General features: G+C 40.9%; 1 protein-coding gene across 7 annotated transcripts; it reads right to left on the reverse strand.

The window, feature by feature from the left end:
- Positions 1 to 13,263: 13,263 nt before the first annotated feature.
- Positions 13,264 to 17,366, reverse strand: ARMCX1 (armadillo repeat containing X-linked 1). Of its 7 annotated transcripts, none has more exons than XM_081221318.1 (5): positions 17,259 to 17,366; positions 16,849 to 16,914; positions 16,264 to 16,366; positions 15,402 to 15,516; positions 13,264 to 15,148 (listed from the first exon to the last, which is right to left on the reverse strand). In XM_081221318.1, the coding sequence occupies exon 5, from the start codon at positions 15,016 to 15,018 to the stop codon at positions 13,654 to 13,656; it is 1,365 nt and encodes a 454-aa protein (XP_081077444.1). In that variant the 5' UTR covers positions 15,019 to 15,148; positions 15,402 to 15,516; positions 16,264 to 16,366; positions 16,849 to 16,914; positions 17,259 to 17,366; the 3' UTR covers positions 13,264 to 13,653. The 7 variants fall into 7 exon arrangements, with proteins under 7 accessions (XP_081077444.1, XP_081077441.1, XP_081077443.1 ...); XM_081221315.1 differs by having other exon boundaries at positions 16,264 to 16,426; XM_081221317.1 differs by having other exon boundaries at positions 16,849 to 16,917.
- Between the last annotated feature and the right edge of the window lie 1,001 nt (positions 17,367 to 18,367).

An 18,367-nucleotide genomic window follows, 5' to 3' on the forward strand; every position in this document is an offset into this window, starting at 1 on the left:
ACAAACAGAATTTTTTAAAGAAGAAAAAGAAATAAACAATAGAAATGGACCTATAGAAGATTAAGCTATTAGAGGTATCAGACATAGACTTTAAAAGAATTGTGATTAATATATACAAGAAAACAGAAAACAAGATAGATGTTTTCACCCAATAACTGAAATGTGGGAGGAAAAGAATCATATGGAAATTCTCAAAGTAAAAATGTAATAGAGACCTTCAGCTTCAGCTCCAACATATGAAGAGTTGAAAGTCCTCATTGCCCTCCTTACAATAAGAAAAATGTTGAACAAATAGAAAATCAACAACTTCTCTAAGATTGATCAGAGAATTGAGGTCACAGGGCAAAACAACACCCCCAAAGTCTGGAGATATAGGAAGAATCACTGCTAAGATTAGACTACTTGAAGCAGTAACTGGTCAGAATACCTTCAATGGTCATTTTGAATTGCTAGAGGCTGCATGTGGATTAGCTTAAGAGTTAAAAATCTATGGGCAGGGACACTTTTGGGGGGATCCTCACATTTTCACTATTTTCTTCCCTGATGGAACCCAACAGATTCTCACAATCAAGATCAGAGAAAATTTCCCTCATGTTTCTGTCAGGGGGAGGGGAAAATAACCATTTTGAATTATGCCCAGGGGAAAAATAACCATTTTGAAATACATCCAAAATGTTCTCCATAACAAAGGCTATCCTGAAAGGGAAACTACTTTACCAGGGCCTTATCTGACCTGGGGGAAGGACAACTGGCTGGCTCCAGCTCCATCTAGACTTCCTGTCTCATGTAAAGGGAGAAAAAAAACACCATTAATCAACTGGATCTAATTAACATTGGTAGAATATTTAATCCAACAACAGCAAAAAATACACATACTTCTTAGGCTCACATAAAATATTAACCAAGACAGACCACATTTTAGGCCATAAAACACACTTAACAAGTTTAAAAGGGTAGAAAGCATACAAAGTATTCTCTCAGACCACATGAAATTAAACTAGAAATCAATAACAGAAAGATAGCTGCAAAAATCTCTAAATATTTGAAGATTAAACAACACACTCCTAAAACATGGGTCAAAGAAGAAGTCACAAAAGAAATTTTTAAATATTTTGAAATAAATGAAAATAAAAATATTGATACAACTTATTAAAAATTATGGTATCCAGTGAAAACAGTGCTAAATTTATGGAGTTTAATGCATACACAAATTTCCCCTGCTTTTTGAAAGTTTGCTTCATGCTACTTGTTTTTTTACAAAAGACCTACATTAGTACCAGTTTTCACAAACTGAAAGAAATCCAAAGGCAATTTTTGCTTTTATGGAAAAAGATGAAAAGAGGAAATAGCATTCAGCATTTGTTTTGCAGCAAGCCAAGCTATTATGGAAGCAGCATGCACCCCAAGGAGTGAGAGTAGCATTCACTGCCAAGCTCCTTCCCTGTGAAGTACACTCATCATCTCAGCATCAAGGTACCATAGCTTTGAACTGTGTCTGTGAGCATCTGTGCTTTACCTCAGTTTATTTTGTGCATCCATTAACAATATTTGTCCTAAGGTAATTGCTTCTTCACTTTAAGCCATTTTGGCTTGTGAACACTCTACTTTTGGACAGCAGTGGAAACCTGTATTAGAAAATAAGAAAGAGGGGAGGTGTGGCCAAGAGAGTGGAGGAGTAAGCCCCTGAACTCACCTCCTTTCATGGGAACATCAAAATTACAAATATTTACAGAGCAACTATCTATGGGAATGACCTGAAAACATCTTCCACAACTGAAGATATAAAGAAGGAACCACAATGAGATGGGTAGGAGGGGCAGACACACAATATATCCAAGACTCACATCCTTGGGTAGGTGACCCACAAGTGGGAGGATAAACACAATCACAGAGGTTCTCCCCAAAGAGCAAAGGATCTGAGCCCCATATCGGGCTCCCCAGCCTGGGGGTCCTGCACCAGGGAGACAAACCTCCAGAATGTCTGACTTTGAAGGCCAGTGGAGCTTGCAAACAGAAGAGCCTGAGGGGTATAGGAAACAAAGATTCTGCTCTTAAAGCTCGGGCAGCTGTTTGGGGAGTTTCCTCGTTAGCATCAGTGTCCTTGTAGTAGAAAGAACTCCCACATGCCATGGAGCAGCTAAGCCTGTGCGCCACAACTACTTGAACCTGTGCTCTAGAGCCCACAAGCCACAACTGCTGAGCCCATGCACCACAACTACTGAAGCCTGCACACCCTAGAGCCTATGCTCCACAACAAGAGAAGCCACCACAAATGGGAAGCCCACACACTGCAACAAAGAGTAGCCCCTGCTCACTGCAACTAGAGAAAGCCTGTGCATAGCAACGAAGACCCAACATGGCCAAAATTTTTTAAAAGTACACTAGAAGGAATCAACTGTAGATTAGATGATACAGAGGAATGGATCAGTGAGCTGGAAGACAGTGTAGTGGAAATCACACAAGCTGAACAGAAAAAACAAAAAATAATTTTAAAAAATGAGGATAGTTTAGGAGACCTCTGGAATGTCATTAAGCTAACATTTGCATTATAGAGATCCCAGGAGAAGAGAGAGAGAAAGGGGCAGCAAACTTATTTGAAGAAATAATAGCTGGAAACTTCTCTAACCCAGGGAAGGACACAGACATTTCCTCTAATATCAGGAGCAAGACAAGGATGCTCACTCCCACCACTTTTATTCAACATACTATTGGAAGTCCTAGCCACAGCAGTCAGACAACAAAAAGAAATAAAAGGCATCCAAATTGGAAAAGAAGAAGTAAAACTGTCACTGTTTGCAGATGACATGATACTATTTATAGAAAATCTTAAAGATGCCACCAAACAACTATTAGAACTAATAAATTCAGTAAGGTTTCAGGATACAAAATTAATATACAGAAATCTGTAGCATTTCTATACACTATCAACAAACTATCAGAAATAAAAATTATGAAAACATTTACCACTGCATAAGAAAAGAATAAAAAACCTAGGAATAAACCTAAGCAAGGAAGCAAAAGACTGGTACTAAGAAAACTATAAAACATTGATAAAAGAAATTGAAGACAACACAAACAAAGGGAAAGATATATCATGCTCATGGATTGGAAGAATTAATATTGTTAAAATGGCCAATCTCGGGGGCTTCCCTGGTGGCGCAGTGGTTGAGAGTCCGCCTGCTGATGCAGGGGACACGGGTTCGTGCCCCGGTCTGGGAGGATCCCACATGCCGCGGAGCGGCTGGGCCCGTGAGCCGTGGCCGCTGAGCCTGCGTGTCCGGGGCCTGTGCTCCGCAGCGGGAGAGGCCGCAGCGGTGAGAGGCCCGCGTACCACAAAAAAAAAAAAAAAAAAAAAAAAAAAATGGCCAATCTACAAATTCAAATGGAATCCTATCAAAACACCAATGGCATTTTTCAAAAAAACTAGAACAAATAATTCTAAAATTTATATGGAAATACAAAAGACCTGAAATAGCCAAAACAACTTTGAGAAAAAAAGAACAAAGCTGGACATATCACACTCCCTGATTTCAAATTATACTACAAAGCTACAATACTCAAAACAGTATAGTACTGGCACAAAAACAGAAACATAGATCAATGGAACAGAATAGAGAGCACAGAAATAAATCTACACTTACAAGGTCAATTAATCTATGACAAAAGGGGTAAAATATATAATGGGGAAAAGACAGTCTCTTCAATAAATTGTGTTGGGAAAACTGGACAACTACATGCAAAAGAATCAAACTGTACTACTTTCTCATACCATATACAAAAGTAAACTCAAAATGGATTAAAGATTTAAATATAAGACCTGAAACCATAAAATTCCTAGAAGAAAACATAGACAGTATGCTCTTTGAATCAGTCTTAGCAATATTTTTTTTGATATGTCTCCTCAGGCAAAGGCAATAAAACCAAAAATAGACAAACGGGACTACATCAAAGTAAAAAGCTTTGCACAGTGAAGGAAAATATCAACAAAAGAAAAAGGCAGCCTACTGAATGGGAGAAGATATTTGCAAATGATATATTCTATAAGGGGTTAATACCCAAATATGCAGATAATTCATACAAATCAATAACAATAAAACAAACAACTCAATTAAAAGATGGGCAGAGAAGCTGAAAAGACATTTTTCCAAAGAAGACATACAGACAGCCGACAGACACATGAAGTGATGCTCAACATCACTAATCATCAGGGAAATGCAAATTAAAATCACATTGAGATACCACCTTACACCTGTTAGAATAGCCATTATCAAAAAACACCAAAACAAACCAAAAAAAGAAAAAAAAAATAACAAGTGTTGGTAAGGATGTAGAGAAAAGGGAACCTTCATTTACTGTTGGTGGGAATGTAGGTTGGTGTAGCTACTGTGGAAAACAGTATGGAGACTCCACACAAAGTTAAAAGTAGGACTACCATGATCCAGCAATTCCACTTTTGGATATTTTTCCAAAGAAAACAAAAACACTAATTCAAAAAGATATATGCACCCTTATGTTCACTGCAGGTATTATTTACAAGATAATATGGATAATATGCCAAGATATGGAAGCAACCTAAGTGTCCATTGATGGGTGACTGGATAAAGAAATTGGGGTATACATATATACCATTGTGTTAGTTTCAGGAATACAGTAAAGTGATTCAGATACACACAATGAAATACTACTCAGCCATAAGAAAGAATAAAATCTTGCCATTGTGACAGCATGGATGGACCTTGAGGGTTTTATGCTAAGTGAAGTAAGTCAGACAGAGAAAGACAAATATTATGTGACATCACTTACATGTGGAATCTTAAAAAAGTACAAATGAACTTATTTACAAAACAGAAACAGACTCACAGATATAGAAAACAAGCTTATGGTTACCAAAATTGAAGGGGGGAGGAATAAATTAGGAATATAGGATTAACAGATATATGCTACCATATAAAAAATAGGTAAACAACAAGGATTTACTGTTGCACAGGGAACAATATTCAATATCTTGTAATAACCTATAATGGAAAAGACTTGAAAAAAATATATAATATCCAAATCACTTTGCTGTACACCTGAAACTAACACAGTATTGTAAATTAACTGTACTTCAATAAAAAAATTTATTTTATTTTTAAAAATGTGTATTTATTTATTTATTTGGTTGAACCTGGTCTTAGTTGCAGAAGGTGGGCTCCTTAGTTATGGTAGGTTGGCTCCTTAGTTGTGGCAGGAGGACTCCTTAGTTGTGGCACACGAACTCTTAGTTGTGGCATGCATGTGGGATCTAGTTCCCTGGCCAGGGATCAAAACTGGGTCCCCTGCATTGGGAGCACAGAGTCATATCCACTGTGCCAGTCCCCAATAACAATTTTTTTTAAACTTTTATCCATCCAGAAATAAAAAGAAACTCCATAATTTGATTAAAAACTATCTACAAAAACAAAGGAACAAACATCACAGTTAATGTTGAAATATCAGGAGATTCCACCTGAGATATGTAATAAGAAAAGGATGGCCACTGTCACCACTTTTATTCATCACCATGATGGGGATGATAGACTGTGCAAAAAGGGAAGAAAAAGAAAAAGTACAAGAATTGAAAAGGAAGAAAGACAATTTGCATACAAAATTATTGCATATGTAGAAAATCCAAAAGAATCTATAAATAAACTATTAAAATTAATAAATGATTTAACAAGATCACACAATACAAGGTCAATATATTATTAAAATCAGCTCTATTCCTATAAGAGCAGCAAGAAATTAGAAAATGAAATTTTAAGAACAAAGTCACAAAAACCCCCAAGTCCTAGAAATAATTCTAACAAAATATGTGCAAGTCTGAAGATGAAAATTCAGATATTATTGAAAGAAATTGAAGAAGACGTAATTAAAGGACGAAATACACCATGCTAATGTATTGGAGAACCCAATATTGTAAATATGTTAATTCCTTCCAAATTGATGTATAGATTCATTGCAGTCACAATTAAAATCCAAACAGGTGATGTGTCTGTCTGTGTCTGTGTCTGTGTGTGCATAAATTGGCAAGCTTATTTTTTAAATCTATATGGAAACACAAAGTGCCAAGAATATCAGACAATTCCAAAAAAAACAATAAAGATGATTTATACTACCAAGTATTAAGATGTATCATAGAGTTTATTTTTATAACTTAGAGGTAAAAAAAAAACTTTCCTCAGGCTGAACAAAGGCCCAGAAGCCATAAAGGGAAAATATGAAAAATTTAATCACCTATAGGTGATCACCTATAAAGGGAAAAAAATCATGAATGACGCTAAATGAATTAGATATCCATCTACTTTGAGAGCACTAATTTCTACCTAAGTCAGCTTGCCCTGATTCCCTGAGCACTAAATAAACAACCTTCTGATGATAATTTGGTTTCTGATGCACATTGACCTTAGGGACAGAATGTTCTGAGCAGCCAACACTAAGAATCTGATCTATTTGGTAATTACATTTCTTATCGTAACATAGACTGTCATTCTGTTATTTTATTTTCAGAAAGAAATTCCACCCCATTTAATAACATGTTATGTCCATGTGCAAACTTAGAAAAATGCTCAATAAACAGAAGGCTCTAATGCCTAAACAAACATGCTTGTACTACACTTACTCTTTCACTTTTTAAAATGTAAATGGTCAACAGGGCCAAAAAGTTACACTTAGCCCACTGCCAGTGCTGGATTGAATTCCATTGGCATGAACCTGTTAGGATAAAGTTACCCATCCAATAAGGCTTCTTTCCCACCCCTTACCTTCTCCCTCCACTCAGGCTTACCCCCAAACCCAACATTGCCCAAGCCCTTAACACAAGGCCTGAGAGGGACCCAATGGAGAGGGGAAAGTATGGAGATACACATCTCTGAAAGTAAATATGTGTTATCCTGCTTGACACCACGCCTCAGGGCAGAGCAAACCAGGGGTCATTACCCTAGTCTTCTGCACCCCGAGAAGGCAGCACGATAGTTCTGGTTTAAAGGCAAGGAAGAGCCACAGTTTAAACAGAGAAATCAGAAAAAAACATTCAACCTGGGATGTGATGTAAAATTAATGTAAAAAGATGGCATTGAAAGTGGTCATAATCACTCTTCAAAATAACCATTCTCAAGGGAAGTTAGCAGAGAAATTAACCAAACAGAGGCATAAGCACAAAACTTGCCCAAACCACATCAATTTGCTAAACCTACACTTAGAACCTCTTTTGAAACAAGGCAAGTAAAATATGAATTTAAAAATAGAAAACCAGTTTCCTGAGCCTTGAAATATTATGCTTTGGGTGACAATTTATAAGAGAACTATACTCCATCTTTGTAAAATTCCCTTTGAACACATTTGACTGGGATAGACCCACTTAAATTCCTAAAGCCATTAGATGAGAGAAAACCCAAAATAGCAGAATATCCTCTGAGTTTCTCATTTCCTCAGTTACCCAGAAGTTGCCAAGCTCTCTAAAGAGAGGACCCTGGCCCCTCCCTGCCCCAATGAGCTGCCACAATCACAGAACTGTGCCCTTCCCAAAATGTTTGAGAGTGGCAGCCTCCGATGTGAAAGCATGAGGACATCTGCGTGTGGCTGGGCCGGCCCTGTGGCCTCCCCGGACCAGGCAGTCACATATCTGTCTCACACAGCACTTACCGAAGTCTGGGTGATTCCGTGCCAAACAGTACCAGGTGTGGGACATCAAAATTACATCAGTGCACATAGGGCTGTGCCACGTTAAGACTGGTGCCTTCTCAGTCTCTGTTCAACAAAGGTCCAAAAAATCTTGGCATCCAGCCACACCCAGGTCACCGTATTACCCCAGCAATGACAAATATTATTCTGTATCAAATGCCCACCGCTGCATGACCTGGTGTCATGGGAATTAAGCGGTCACCCACAAAAGACACAGAAGCACAAAGAGGCTACTGCCAATGGTCTCTCAGAAGGAGGAAAGGAAAAGACAAGTGTGAGGGAGGGATAGGGAAGAAGAATGGGAAGGGATGAGAAAAGAGACCTGCAGGAGCAGATGGACACTGGTCAGACCTGTGCCCCTGCTGCACGGTGGCTTTTTATTATGCAAATTGACCTCATTTTTCACCCCATGTAGAAAAGTCACTCAGCACCCCAAGTTCAAGATATCAATACAGAAGTTTTTATTATTTGCTCCATTCTCCAACTGCTCACCCTACCTGACACATACGAGCAGCAAGATAAATATGAGTATCTCTGTTTCTCACCCGAGCCTTGACTATAGGCAACCCCTAAGACTTCACTCTTTCTTCTACACCTTGCTGTGTGGGTATCTACAAAGTTACGTAGTCAACGTCCAGAATCTCATCCCCGTCTCTGTCTTCATCAAGGGGAGTTTTGTGTTGGGTATCTATGGAGGCATTATACAGATGTTTGGCTCCATACTAAGCAACTTTAAAGCAACCAGTTGCTCAGGTTTGGAAGGTCACTGGCTCAGCCTCTTACTAATGGAGTGATCTTGGGAATCTTACCCAACTTATCCAAATCCCATTTCTTCTTCGGCAAAAATATAATAATATTTACTTGACATGATTATTGAGACTAAGGTGGGGATGGGAGGGAAATATATAAACTGCCAATGTCTGACAAATGCTAGGTACCACCCACCTCTTTTCTTCTATAATATACATGTCTTTGACATACATATCTTGCTTACCAAATTTGAGTAATATTATTTTAAGAAGGAGAAAACTCAAAGGCTTCTAATATTGTCTGAAATTATTATTATTATAATCTTATTTAATTATTTACAACCTAAAATTAGGCATCGATGCCTTTACTTACAGCTCTTGGAGAGAAAAACTTCTTTCCTCTAGCCATCTTGGCTTCTGGGCTGGGACTCTGTGACAAAAGACAGATTAACAAGAGAAAAGCATACACATTTACTTAACACAAGGTTTATGTGATATAGGAGGCTTCATAAGGAAATGAGATCCAAAGAAGTGGCAAAACCTAAATGCTTATATATTGGATTGAAGGAAGAAAAGCAATTGTGCAAAAGAAACTAAAATATGTGGAGACTAGGGCTTCCCTGGTGGTGCAGTGGTTGTGAGTCCGCCTGCCGATGCAGGGGACACGGGTTCGTGCCCCTGTCTGGGAAGATCCCACATGCTGCAGAGCGGCTAGGCCCGTGAGCCATGGCCGCTGAGCCTGAGCGTCCAGAGCCTGTGCTCCGCAACGGGAGAGGCCACAACAGTGAGAGGCCCGCATACCTCAAAAAAAAAAAAAAAAATATATATATATATATATATATATGTGGAGACTAAAGGAAGATAAAAGTTATTTTGACAAGAACTGTTTTACAGAATTCTCTCGGCCTCAACTCCCCATCTCTGGTGACAATAATATGTCTTTCCTCCTAGTACAGGAAGGGCATCGTTCACATTGGATTTTTATCTCTTGTCTTCAGGAAGAAAAGGGAAGTTCAGAGCACACTTCTTGTACCTGCTATTTTTCAAGTGCTTTTAGCTCAAAATAATCCTTATGCCAAAGTGGCATATTTTGGGGTAGCATATTCTGCCACTCTTCACTCTCATACAAAGTACAAAGCAAAAAACTCACAAATTAAAAATAAATCAAGCTACATAACTAAACAAATTTAAATTAACATTAATTCCATGAGATTGATAATGTTGCTTTGGTGGCTCTAAATCAGTCTGCAACATAAATATGATACCAATGGCAAGAACACAGATTCTCTTGATTTAAACATTCCTTCAGTAGGGTGAGTCTAATGACTCCCCCTCAACTCTCTGCCAGTTTCGTAACTCAAACTACTGCAAAACCTCTATCAGTACAAAGTGATACTTAGCTTACTATGGAGCAAATGCATCTTCTGTGTATTATGTCTTTATGTAGTCTCATTGATGAGAAACAATTTCATTGATCTAAGATGCCTTTGATTTTTAGATACATCAGTATTTTATATACCACTAAGAATGAAAAATATATACTTCTATTTAAACTATGACACAATGCTAAGGTGCCACCAACTATAAGATCTATCTTAACTTCAGAAATACTAAAACTGGGGGGCAGGGGGTGGCAGGGAAACATCTATCTTATGACCAGTGAATACAGTGGTGCTCACATTTAGTGCCATCCATGACAGTATTTAACATAAACACAAAATTTGGCTCCCAAGTCACCAGGTGACAGTTGAAAATACAAAATATACTTATAATGAATTTCTTTAATGAAAAGAAAACGCTTAAAAAAACATTTATAGGAAATGCCTTAAACCCAGAAACATGTAAGTGTACTCCCAGAATTCCACCAACCCTACTTTGAGAAATACTTAGGCTTCATGTCTTCATGTCTAAACCCAGGCATTAGGAATGTTGTAAAAATTGATGAGATGGAATTGAGGAAACATATTCAGTTCTTAGAAGGGAACAAAGACCCTATTCCTCAGAGGAATTATTTTATCAGTTTATTTATTAAAATCCACTGGGCCAACAGGTACACGAAAAGGTGCTCAAAATCCACTAACCATCAGGGAAATAGACATCAAAACCACAATGAAATATCACTTCACACCTGTTATAATGGGTATCATCAAAATGACAAGAGATAACAAGTGTTGGCGAGGGCATGGAGAAAGGGAACCCTTGTGCACTGTTGGTGGAAATGCAAATTGGTACAGCCACTATGGAAAACAGTATGGAGGTTCCTTAAAAAAATGAAAAATAGAACTATCATATGATCTAGCAATCCCACTTCTGGATATATGTCCAAAGGAAATAAAAACAAGATCTCGAAAAGATATCTGCACACCCATAAGCATTGCAACATTCTTCATAATGGCTAAGATATGGAAACAATCTAAGTGTCTATCAACAGATGCATGGTTAAAGAAGATGTAGTATATATACCACAGCCATGAGAAAGAAGGAAATCTTGCTGTTTTCAATAACTTTGGGAAAACTTGTAGGCAATTATGCTAAGTGAAGTAAGTCAGACAGAGAATGATAAATACTGTATGATATCACTTATATGTGGAATCTAAAAAAGACGAACTCAGAGAGTAGAGTGGTAGTTACTGGGGACTAGGGGTGGAGGAAATGGGGGGATATTGGTCAAATGGTACAAATTTCCAGTTATAAGATTAACAAGTTCTGAGGACCTAATGTACAACATGGTGATTATAGCTAGTAATACTGTATTATGTATTTGAATGTTGCTAAGAGAGTAGATTTTAAATATTCTCACCCCAAAAAAGAAATAGTGATTATGTGACAGGATGGAGGTGGTAGCTAATGCTATCGTAGTAGTCATTTTGCAATATATATATACATATATATATGTATCAATCAACAGGTCATACACCTTAAACTTACACAATGTTATGTCAATTATATCTCAATAAAGCTGGGGAAAAATAACACTAGTGTATGGCAGAAGGACACCTTAGAAAAAAGGTAAATTAAAAATCATCCACCCTGTCTTTTAGCTAATTAAGGGTGTTCACTTTTATCAATTAACTCCTATGTTCCAGCACTACTTTAGCAGTTTACCCACATTACCTCATTTAATCATATGATATAAGGACTCTTATTATCCACATCTTGACAGCTCATCTATCATTTCAACACACCTTCCTTTTTGGTCTAAATATTTTCCCACTCAGTATGTGGGAAACATATCCATATAAACCCCACCCATTCTCCCATTCTATCATCTCCTTCACTTCCAACCTAGCCTGTATCCAACATTTTTATTTTCCAACAATTACACAGAAAATCAATATACATTACAAATAAGAAAATACAGATGAGGGAAAAGATTCAAATATTAAATTCATGCACTGTCCTATTACTCATAGCCATTTTTCTTATTTTGGTATATAGCCTTTCAGAAGTTTTAATGCATGTAAATATTTTATATTTCTCAAAAATGGAATACAGCATGTATATGGTCATGTAACTGGCTTTTCCACTTAAAATATATGCTGAATTTTTTCCATGTAAATAAGTATAGTTGCCCATCAACATTTTCAAGAGCTGAATAATATTTCAATACCTTAATTTCTTAGCTAAGTGCCTATTTTAAGACACTTGGGTCATTCACAGTTTTTCACTCTTCAAGACAGTGCAAAGATGCACAAGCTTGTACAAGCCAGTTATTTCTCCTAAGCCAATTATATCTCCTAAGGACAAATTTTGTATAAGTGGAATCACTGGGTCAAAGAACATGCACATCTTGAAAGCTTCTGAAACATGTATCCAAACGGATCTTGTACCAAGTATGCTCCCACCAGCACAGTTTGAAAGTGTCCCTCCACCCACACCTTCGCCATACTCTGGGTTGGAAGAGAGGTGGATTTTCTCCAGTATGGATGCCAACAGCCCTCTCTATGGTTCCATAAAGACCCTACCTCAACCAATCTTGTAAAAGAAATCTGATAGAAGCACTAAAAATTATTATTTTATATTTTCTCATAATTTCAAAATAATCACTAACATATTCACTCCCATAGACACCAGAGTTGGATAAGAAAGAAGATGTTTTCTTATCAAATTCCCTCAGGACTCTACAATAAAATTGTCCCTCTCTGTATGTCCCCAGGATAGGTTCCAGCACTTCTTCATTCAAAGCATCTCTCGCTTCCTTCCTCCCCTTGCCACTCCCATTGCCACCAGTGAAATTTCACGCCTTTAGCATCTATGCCTGAACTATGGTGGTAACTTCCTAAGTGGTGTTCCAATCTCCAGTGGCCACTCCTTTCCCCACCCCAACTCTGACCCATTTTGCACACAAGTCAGCCACATAATGTTCCTTTCATCCTGTCGCTCCTCTGGCCACAAAAGAGTTTGGTGTCTCCCAGGGGTTGGTGGAATAATATACAGACACCTCAAGTTTAGAAATCAGGGATCCTCCATGAATGGAACTCACCCAACTGCTAGACTGTATTTTCCATCACTCCCCTCCCCACACTTTGTTCCACAGAGGAGGCACAGCCTCCTTCTTCTGTGGAGAAAAATTCCCACCTCCATGCCTTTCTTCCCATCACTCCTCCTTCCTCCAATGCCCTCCGCCCTGTTTTTATCCCATCCTTCATGCCCAGTTCTACTTAAGCATCTGGAGGAGAGCACTGTTGCCTGCAGAAATAGGAAGCAGATGGCCATGATTAGAGGTTATCAGTTTTGTTAATATCTTTTTGTTTGCATACATCTTGCCTCTCCAAATATATCATAAACTCAAGAACATGATAATTTTTTTTTTGCTGGTTAAAACACACAACTTTATTGATGAAACACAAGATTAACAAATGTAAACCAATACAAAAGTATAGCTTATTCGTGATTAGTTCGCTGTCAGTTTAAGTAGAGGAAAGAGTAAAAATATCTCAATCTAGGTAGCAAGATGGAATCAATAAATGCTTTCTTTGTACAAGCCCTAGTATTCATCTGACATCCTTAAAATGGTCTAGCCTAAAACCAACCATCAAAACCAGCATCACTGTTGATATGTGATATTCATTATTCCAAAATAGCAGCTGAAAGGATCTCTTTGCCATATAAGCACAGTGAAAAGCAAAGAATTTACAAAATGCATTGTTCCCAAGTGCAAACTAAAAAAAATTACCTCAGTATTGTTTGGGACAGACCCCAGTTAAAGTTTGGTCAATACTTTTAGGACTTTTACTTTCACGACCAGATCACTGTGATTTGCTAATGCTTTGATTTTCTTAACACACACTCCAGATTCTTTGAATAAGAAAAAAAGTGAACTTCTGCTGAATTCTTTCCTGGATGAGGCAAGCCCTTCATTTTTTATGTTGTCATTTATATTCTCAAATAGGGTAAGGATATTAAGAAGAATCTCTCTGTCCCATTCTTTATTAAAGAGGGAAATCAATTCTGATGGTACTTTACAACTGACCAGCTCTCTTGTCATGGCTGGATTTTCAGTAAAGTTTATGATTAGTTTCATAATCTGAATCTTGGTGAAGTAATTTCCCAGGAATAACAAAGCAAAAAAGTCTGGAAAAGAATAGGAAAGCAAATGTTGGTAGTGATTTGTCACAGTCATGTTGGTTAACAGTCTTAGACCAGCCATCTGCACAGCTGAGTCCAAACGACAGATCATGGTGTCATCACACACTTGACTGATATATGTCTTAATCTTGCCCTGATTTTCCGCATTCACACTCAAGTTATTAAGGGCATTGTACGCCTTTTCCCTAATAATGGGATCTTTCGTTTTTATCAGTTTTGCAATAATTGGGAGACCACCCAATTCACGAATGGCATTTTGGTTAAATGAATATGCTGCATTGTTACCCAGAGTGACCAAGGCTACTTCCTGAATAAAAGGATCGTTAGTTCTTTCTAGGATGTTAAGGACCTTTTGAAGGTCAGTAGCACCCAGAATATCATCAATTTTATAGGGAAAGTTGAACTTGCCCCTTCGAACAGGCCATGATGTAGCTGGAGTCCTGCTGCTCTTACCTCTGGTCCTTCCCTTGGACTTGCCACTAGTCTTGCTCCCAGCCCTAGCTCCATTCCTCACAGGGTGGCAGCCTCCACCCCTGACTCCTGGGCAGGGTAAACCAGGTGTAAGGGTCCTGGTCCCAGAGATGGTACCCAACCTGGCCCCTTTGCCCACCTTTGCACTTGCCTGTTCCTTCAGGGTGCTGAAAAGGGCCTTGGCCTTGGCCTCTAGGCCACCTCCACTCTGGGCCTTCAAGTGGGCCTCTGCCTTTACATCAGGTCCACTCTTGAGTTCCACGGACACCTCAGCCTTGGCCTTTGAGTCACCCTGAAGTCTGGCTCCAGCCCCTGCCCCAGCATTAGCCTTAGCTCCTTTCCCAGTCTCTGCAATATCACTAGATTCCTCCTCCTCATCGTCATCGTGGTCGTCCCAGATTTTCTCACTCTCATCTCTTCCCCAGGTCAGTCTGTATACGCAGTAGCAGGCGCCAGCGCCGATCACTACACCAGCGGCCAAGCAGCCAGCTTCCCGAGTTCGGCCCATGCTGCCACGAGTGTCTGGAGGGTTTGCTCTGGCCAGAAGAGTGCTCCCAAGTCAGGGGGCAGGGGGAGGGGGCTGTGGAGTCTTCAGCTACAGCCAGCAGGCTCTGCTGCAGCTACAGATACTGGGGGACCTAAGAATGAAAGAGAGATTTGAGGCTTCAGTCTCCTCCTCCTGTGCCTTTGCATGCAGACAGACTGAACTACAGACCTACAAACAGACAAAACAAATGGGGACATGGCAGGGACTCAAGGGTTGATCACTGATTCCTTTTTTTAATCAGGAAGGTAATTTTGAAAATTTTCCCCACCTCCAGATTCTCCAACCTCATGTTCAACCACCCCACCCCAGTATGTTAAATTTAAGATAGCTTATCAGTTCCCTACCTCCCCTGCCCCTCCAGATATCCTGGGGGCAGTGGCAGCCCCACATACACCCGCAGGGGTCCAGGCAGTTTCTTCCTTCTATTTCTTGCCTGGAAGTACACTGAGTCCTGCAAACCTGCATACAAAGCGGTGGGGGGAGTGGTGCTGAGAGCTCCTGGGACAGACAGATGAACCTCACCCGGGACAGGCCCCACGTTCCTCTGCGGAATCACTGGCCCTAGTCCCGCGGAGCCCAATATTTCCCACGTTCGGTTCCCCTTCTCTCCTCACTGAGCTGCGGCTTTGAAGTTCATTATGACCCGCCCCCCACCCCGTTCCTTCGATCTCCTCCAATCCTCCACCCAGCCCCCACCCCCGAAAGTCACTGCCTTCAAAGGTGACTGCCACAACTCCTTCCCTGTAACAAAATGGATGGTGGTGGAGGGAGAGTGTCTAGAAGCCAGACAGGCGTAAAATGCACAAAAGTCTCGAACTCCGCCCTTGCCTCCGCCACCCCCACCAACTCAGAGGTACCAGGATACTCCTACCCCCACCCATTATATCCACTGCTCGGGAGCAATTTCCTTCCTCCCTCATCTCGGTTTCCGCCTCCACCTAACCTAAGGACTGACAACTCTGGGACCAAAGAGTAATTTGGAGACAGGTCCTCCCCACCCCCACCCCAGGACTCTCGTGACACCCTCGTCCTCCCAGCCACTTCTTTCCATCCAGAGCACTTTCTTTTGCAAGCTCCGCAATGGTCCAGAGAGGAGAGGAGGAGGGGTGTGGGGGGGAGGTCCACGGGCCCACTGGAGTTTGCAGTCTTCACCATTCTCCAGCCCAGGGATCCCTAAATAGTGCCACCACTCTCACTCTGACATACTTGTTTCTGGACAATTTTCCTCTTCTTCCTGCTCCTAGAGTTGGATTTGCCTTCAGCCGCAAGATCCAAAGACACAGACAGGCGACAGGGCAGAGACAGATTGCTAGGCAGACAGAACAGCACTTCAGACAGTCCCAATTCCAGCCTTTCCGAATCCAAGGTCCTGGTTGTCAAACGGATTTCACCTTTTGGTCTCTCACCCTACCCCCACTTCTCAGGACTCCGCTAACAGCAGCCCTCTTCCAGCAAGGGCGTCCATCCACCCCCTCCCCCAGCCCCAGCCCCAGCGGTCGGCCATTTTCCCAGGAAAAACCACACCCCTTTCGAACAACTGGAAAGAGGGGAGGCGGGGCGAGGGAGTGAGAAAAACCGGAGGAGCAAAAGAAAACCCAAAGATCTCTTTGATTCCCCTGCCCGACGCAGTCATAGCGCCAACGACAACTATGTTTCCTGTACGCGCTGTCTTCTCCTATTTCCTATATAAAAGATCAGGGAGGTAACTGGGGAGTCAGTAATGCGCCCGAGTTAGGAGGAGAACCCCAGCCATCCATCCCCGCCCTTCTGGGGGCCGCGGGGCAATCCCACCTTTACACTGACTTGCAGGGGTTCGGGGAAGATTCTTTATTCCTTTGCTCCGAGTGGTACAGCGCCCTACTGAAAGACACGGGGAATGACAAGACAGACGCCCAGCCCCAAGATACTGGCTTGCTAGATGGACCAGCACACAGGACAAGAATCTTAACATCGGCCCTTCCCGATTCAAGGCCCTGGATGCCAAAGGTTTCAGGTTTCCCCCCTCCTGGTCTGGGGTCTCCCCTGGAATCTGGCCCCCAAGGTCCACCATTCTTGTTCTTGAAAGGGCCGGGGATAGTGCAAGGGTGTGGAGAAAGCGAGCCTCGTCCTTCTTTAGTCTCCACCCTCCGCTACCCGCACCGCGGGAATCCCCTGGGCAAGCACCCATCCACACATAGACTGGCTGGGATCAGGAAAGTTACCTCCTCCTCCTCCTCTCCTGGCCACAGGCCCGCCAGCCCTCGAGGTAATAGGGAGATGGCAACCGGACCAAACGAAAGATCGGGATTAGAAGGACGTCTGCACACGTCGGCTCCTGCTCACGTGAGAGCCACGTCACTCGTGAGCTCAGAACCCCAATTACCACTCCCACCAGCAGTGCGGCAGGAGCCGGCCCACCCGTTTCCTTTCCCTTCACAGCAGGTCCTGCCACTCATTTTCCTCTGCCAATCCCAGAAACCAGAAGTAGCTTATCTTGCGGTTGGCATTTGCCTTTCTTTGGTTAGCAGAGAGAAACTACATCTGCTCCCATGTCCATTGGTCTTTTCTTCCTCTTTGAGGAATAATTTTTCTCTCCTTTACTCCCTGTCCACCCACCTCTCCCTTCACTCCCCCCCCCGCCCCGCACAACGCAGCCTCAATGCTCAGCGTTTCCCCTGCACCGCTATACGAAATGGGATTCAAGATCTCAGAAAAGGATATGGGTAGTGGGAATGTCTTACTTTCTTAAACTTTTCTGTTCATTTATAAAAAATCAGTAATGCATTACTCTTATATTGAGAAAATAAAATGATGCTATCTTCGTTTGATTGGAGAAGAATTTAAGTCGGAGGGGAAAACCCAAAAGGCCTCGCTAATTTTACTATATTTATTTATAACACAAGGAAAATGTTTCCACTGGTTACAGTCAAAAAGAAGCTTTCAAAACGTAGTAACCTGTTTTAAAATGGAAAACTGTTATTTTTCACATGGTCTATGAATTAGTCCACAAAGATGACGAGTTGTCTAATCTTTGCCATTTTACATAAATGATCTATTACTTTTTCTAATTTTGGATCAACTTACAATTTGATAAAACAAAGACAATAAAATCTTGTATTGTTTGATTAAAGAAAGACATGCATTCAATGTCCCAAAGTCTTGGCTGACTGCTGTGTGAACCTCTTGTGATTTGATGGCTGTTCTGAACACCTGCCCCAGATTAGCTTTTAGTCTACTAAAGCTGAGGCAGCTGAGGGTGTGAGGGACGCAGAAATCATCCGATCTTCCCGGCCTTGTCAAGAAGGAAGGGTGGAAGGTGATGCCCTCCCAC

Source organism: Mesoplodon bidens, assembly GCF_964165515.1.
Source record: "Mesoplodon bidens genome assembly, chromosome: X".
Lineage (NCBI taxonomy): Eukaryota > Metazoa > Chordata > Mammalia > Artiodactyla > Ziphiidae > Mesoplodon > Mesoplodon bidens.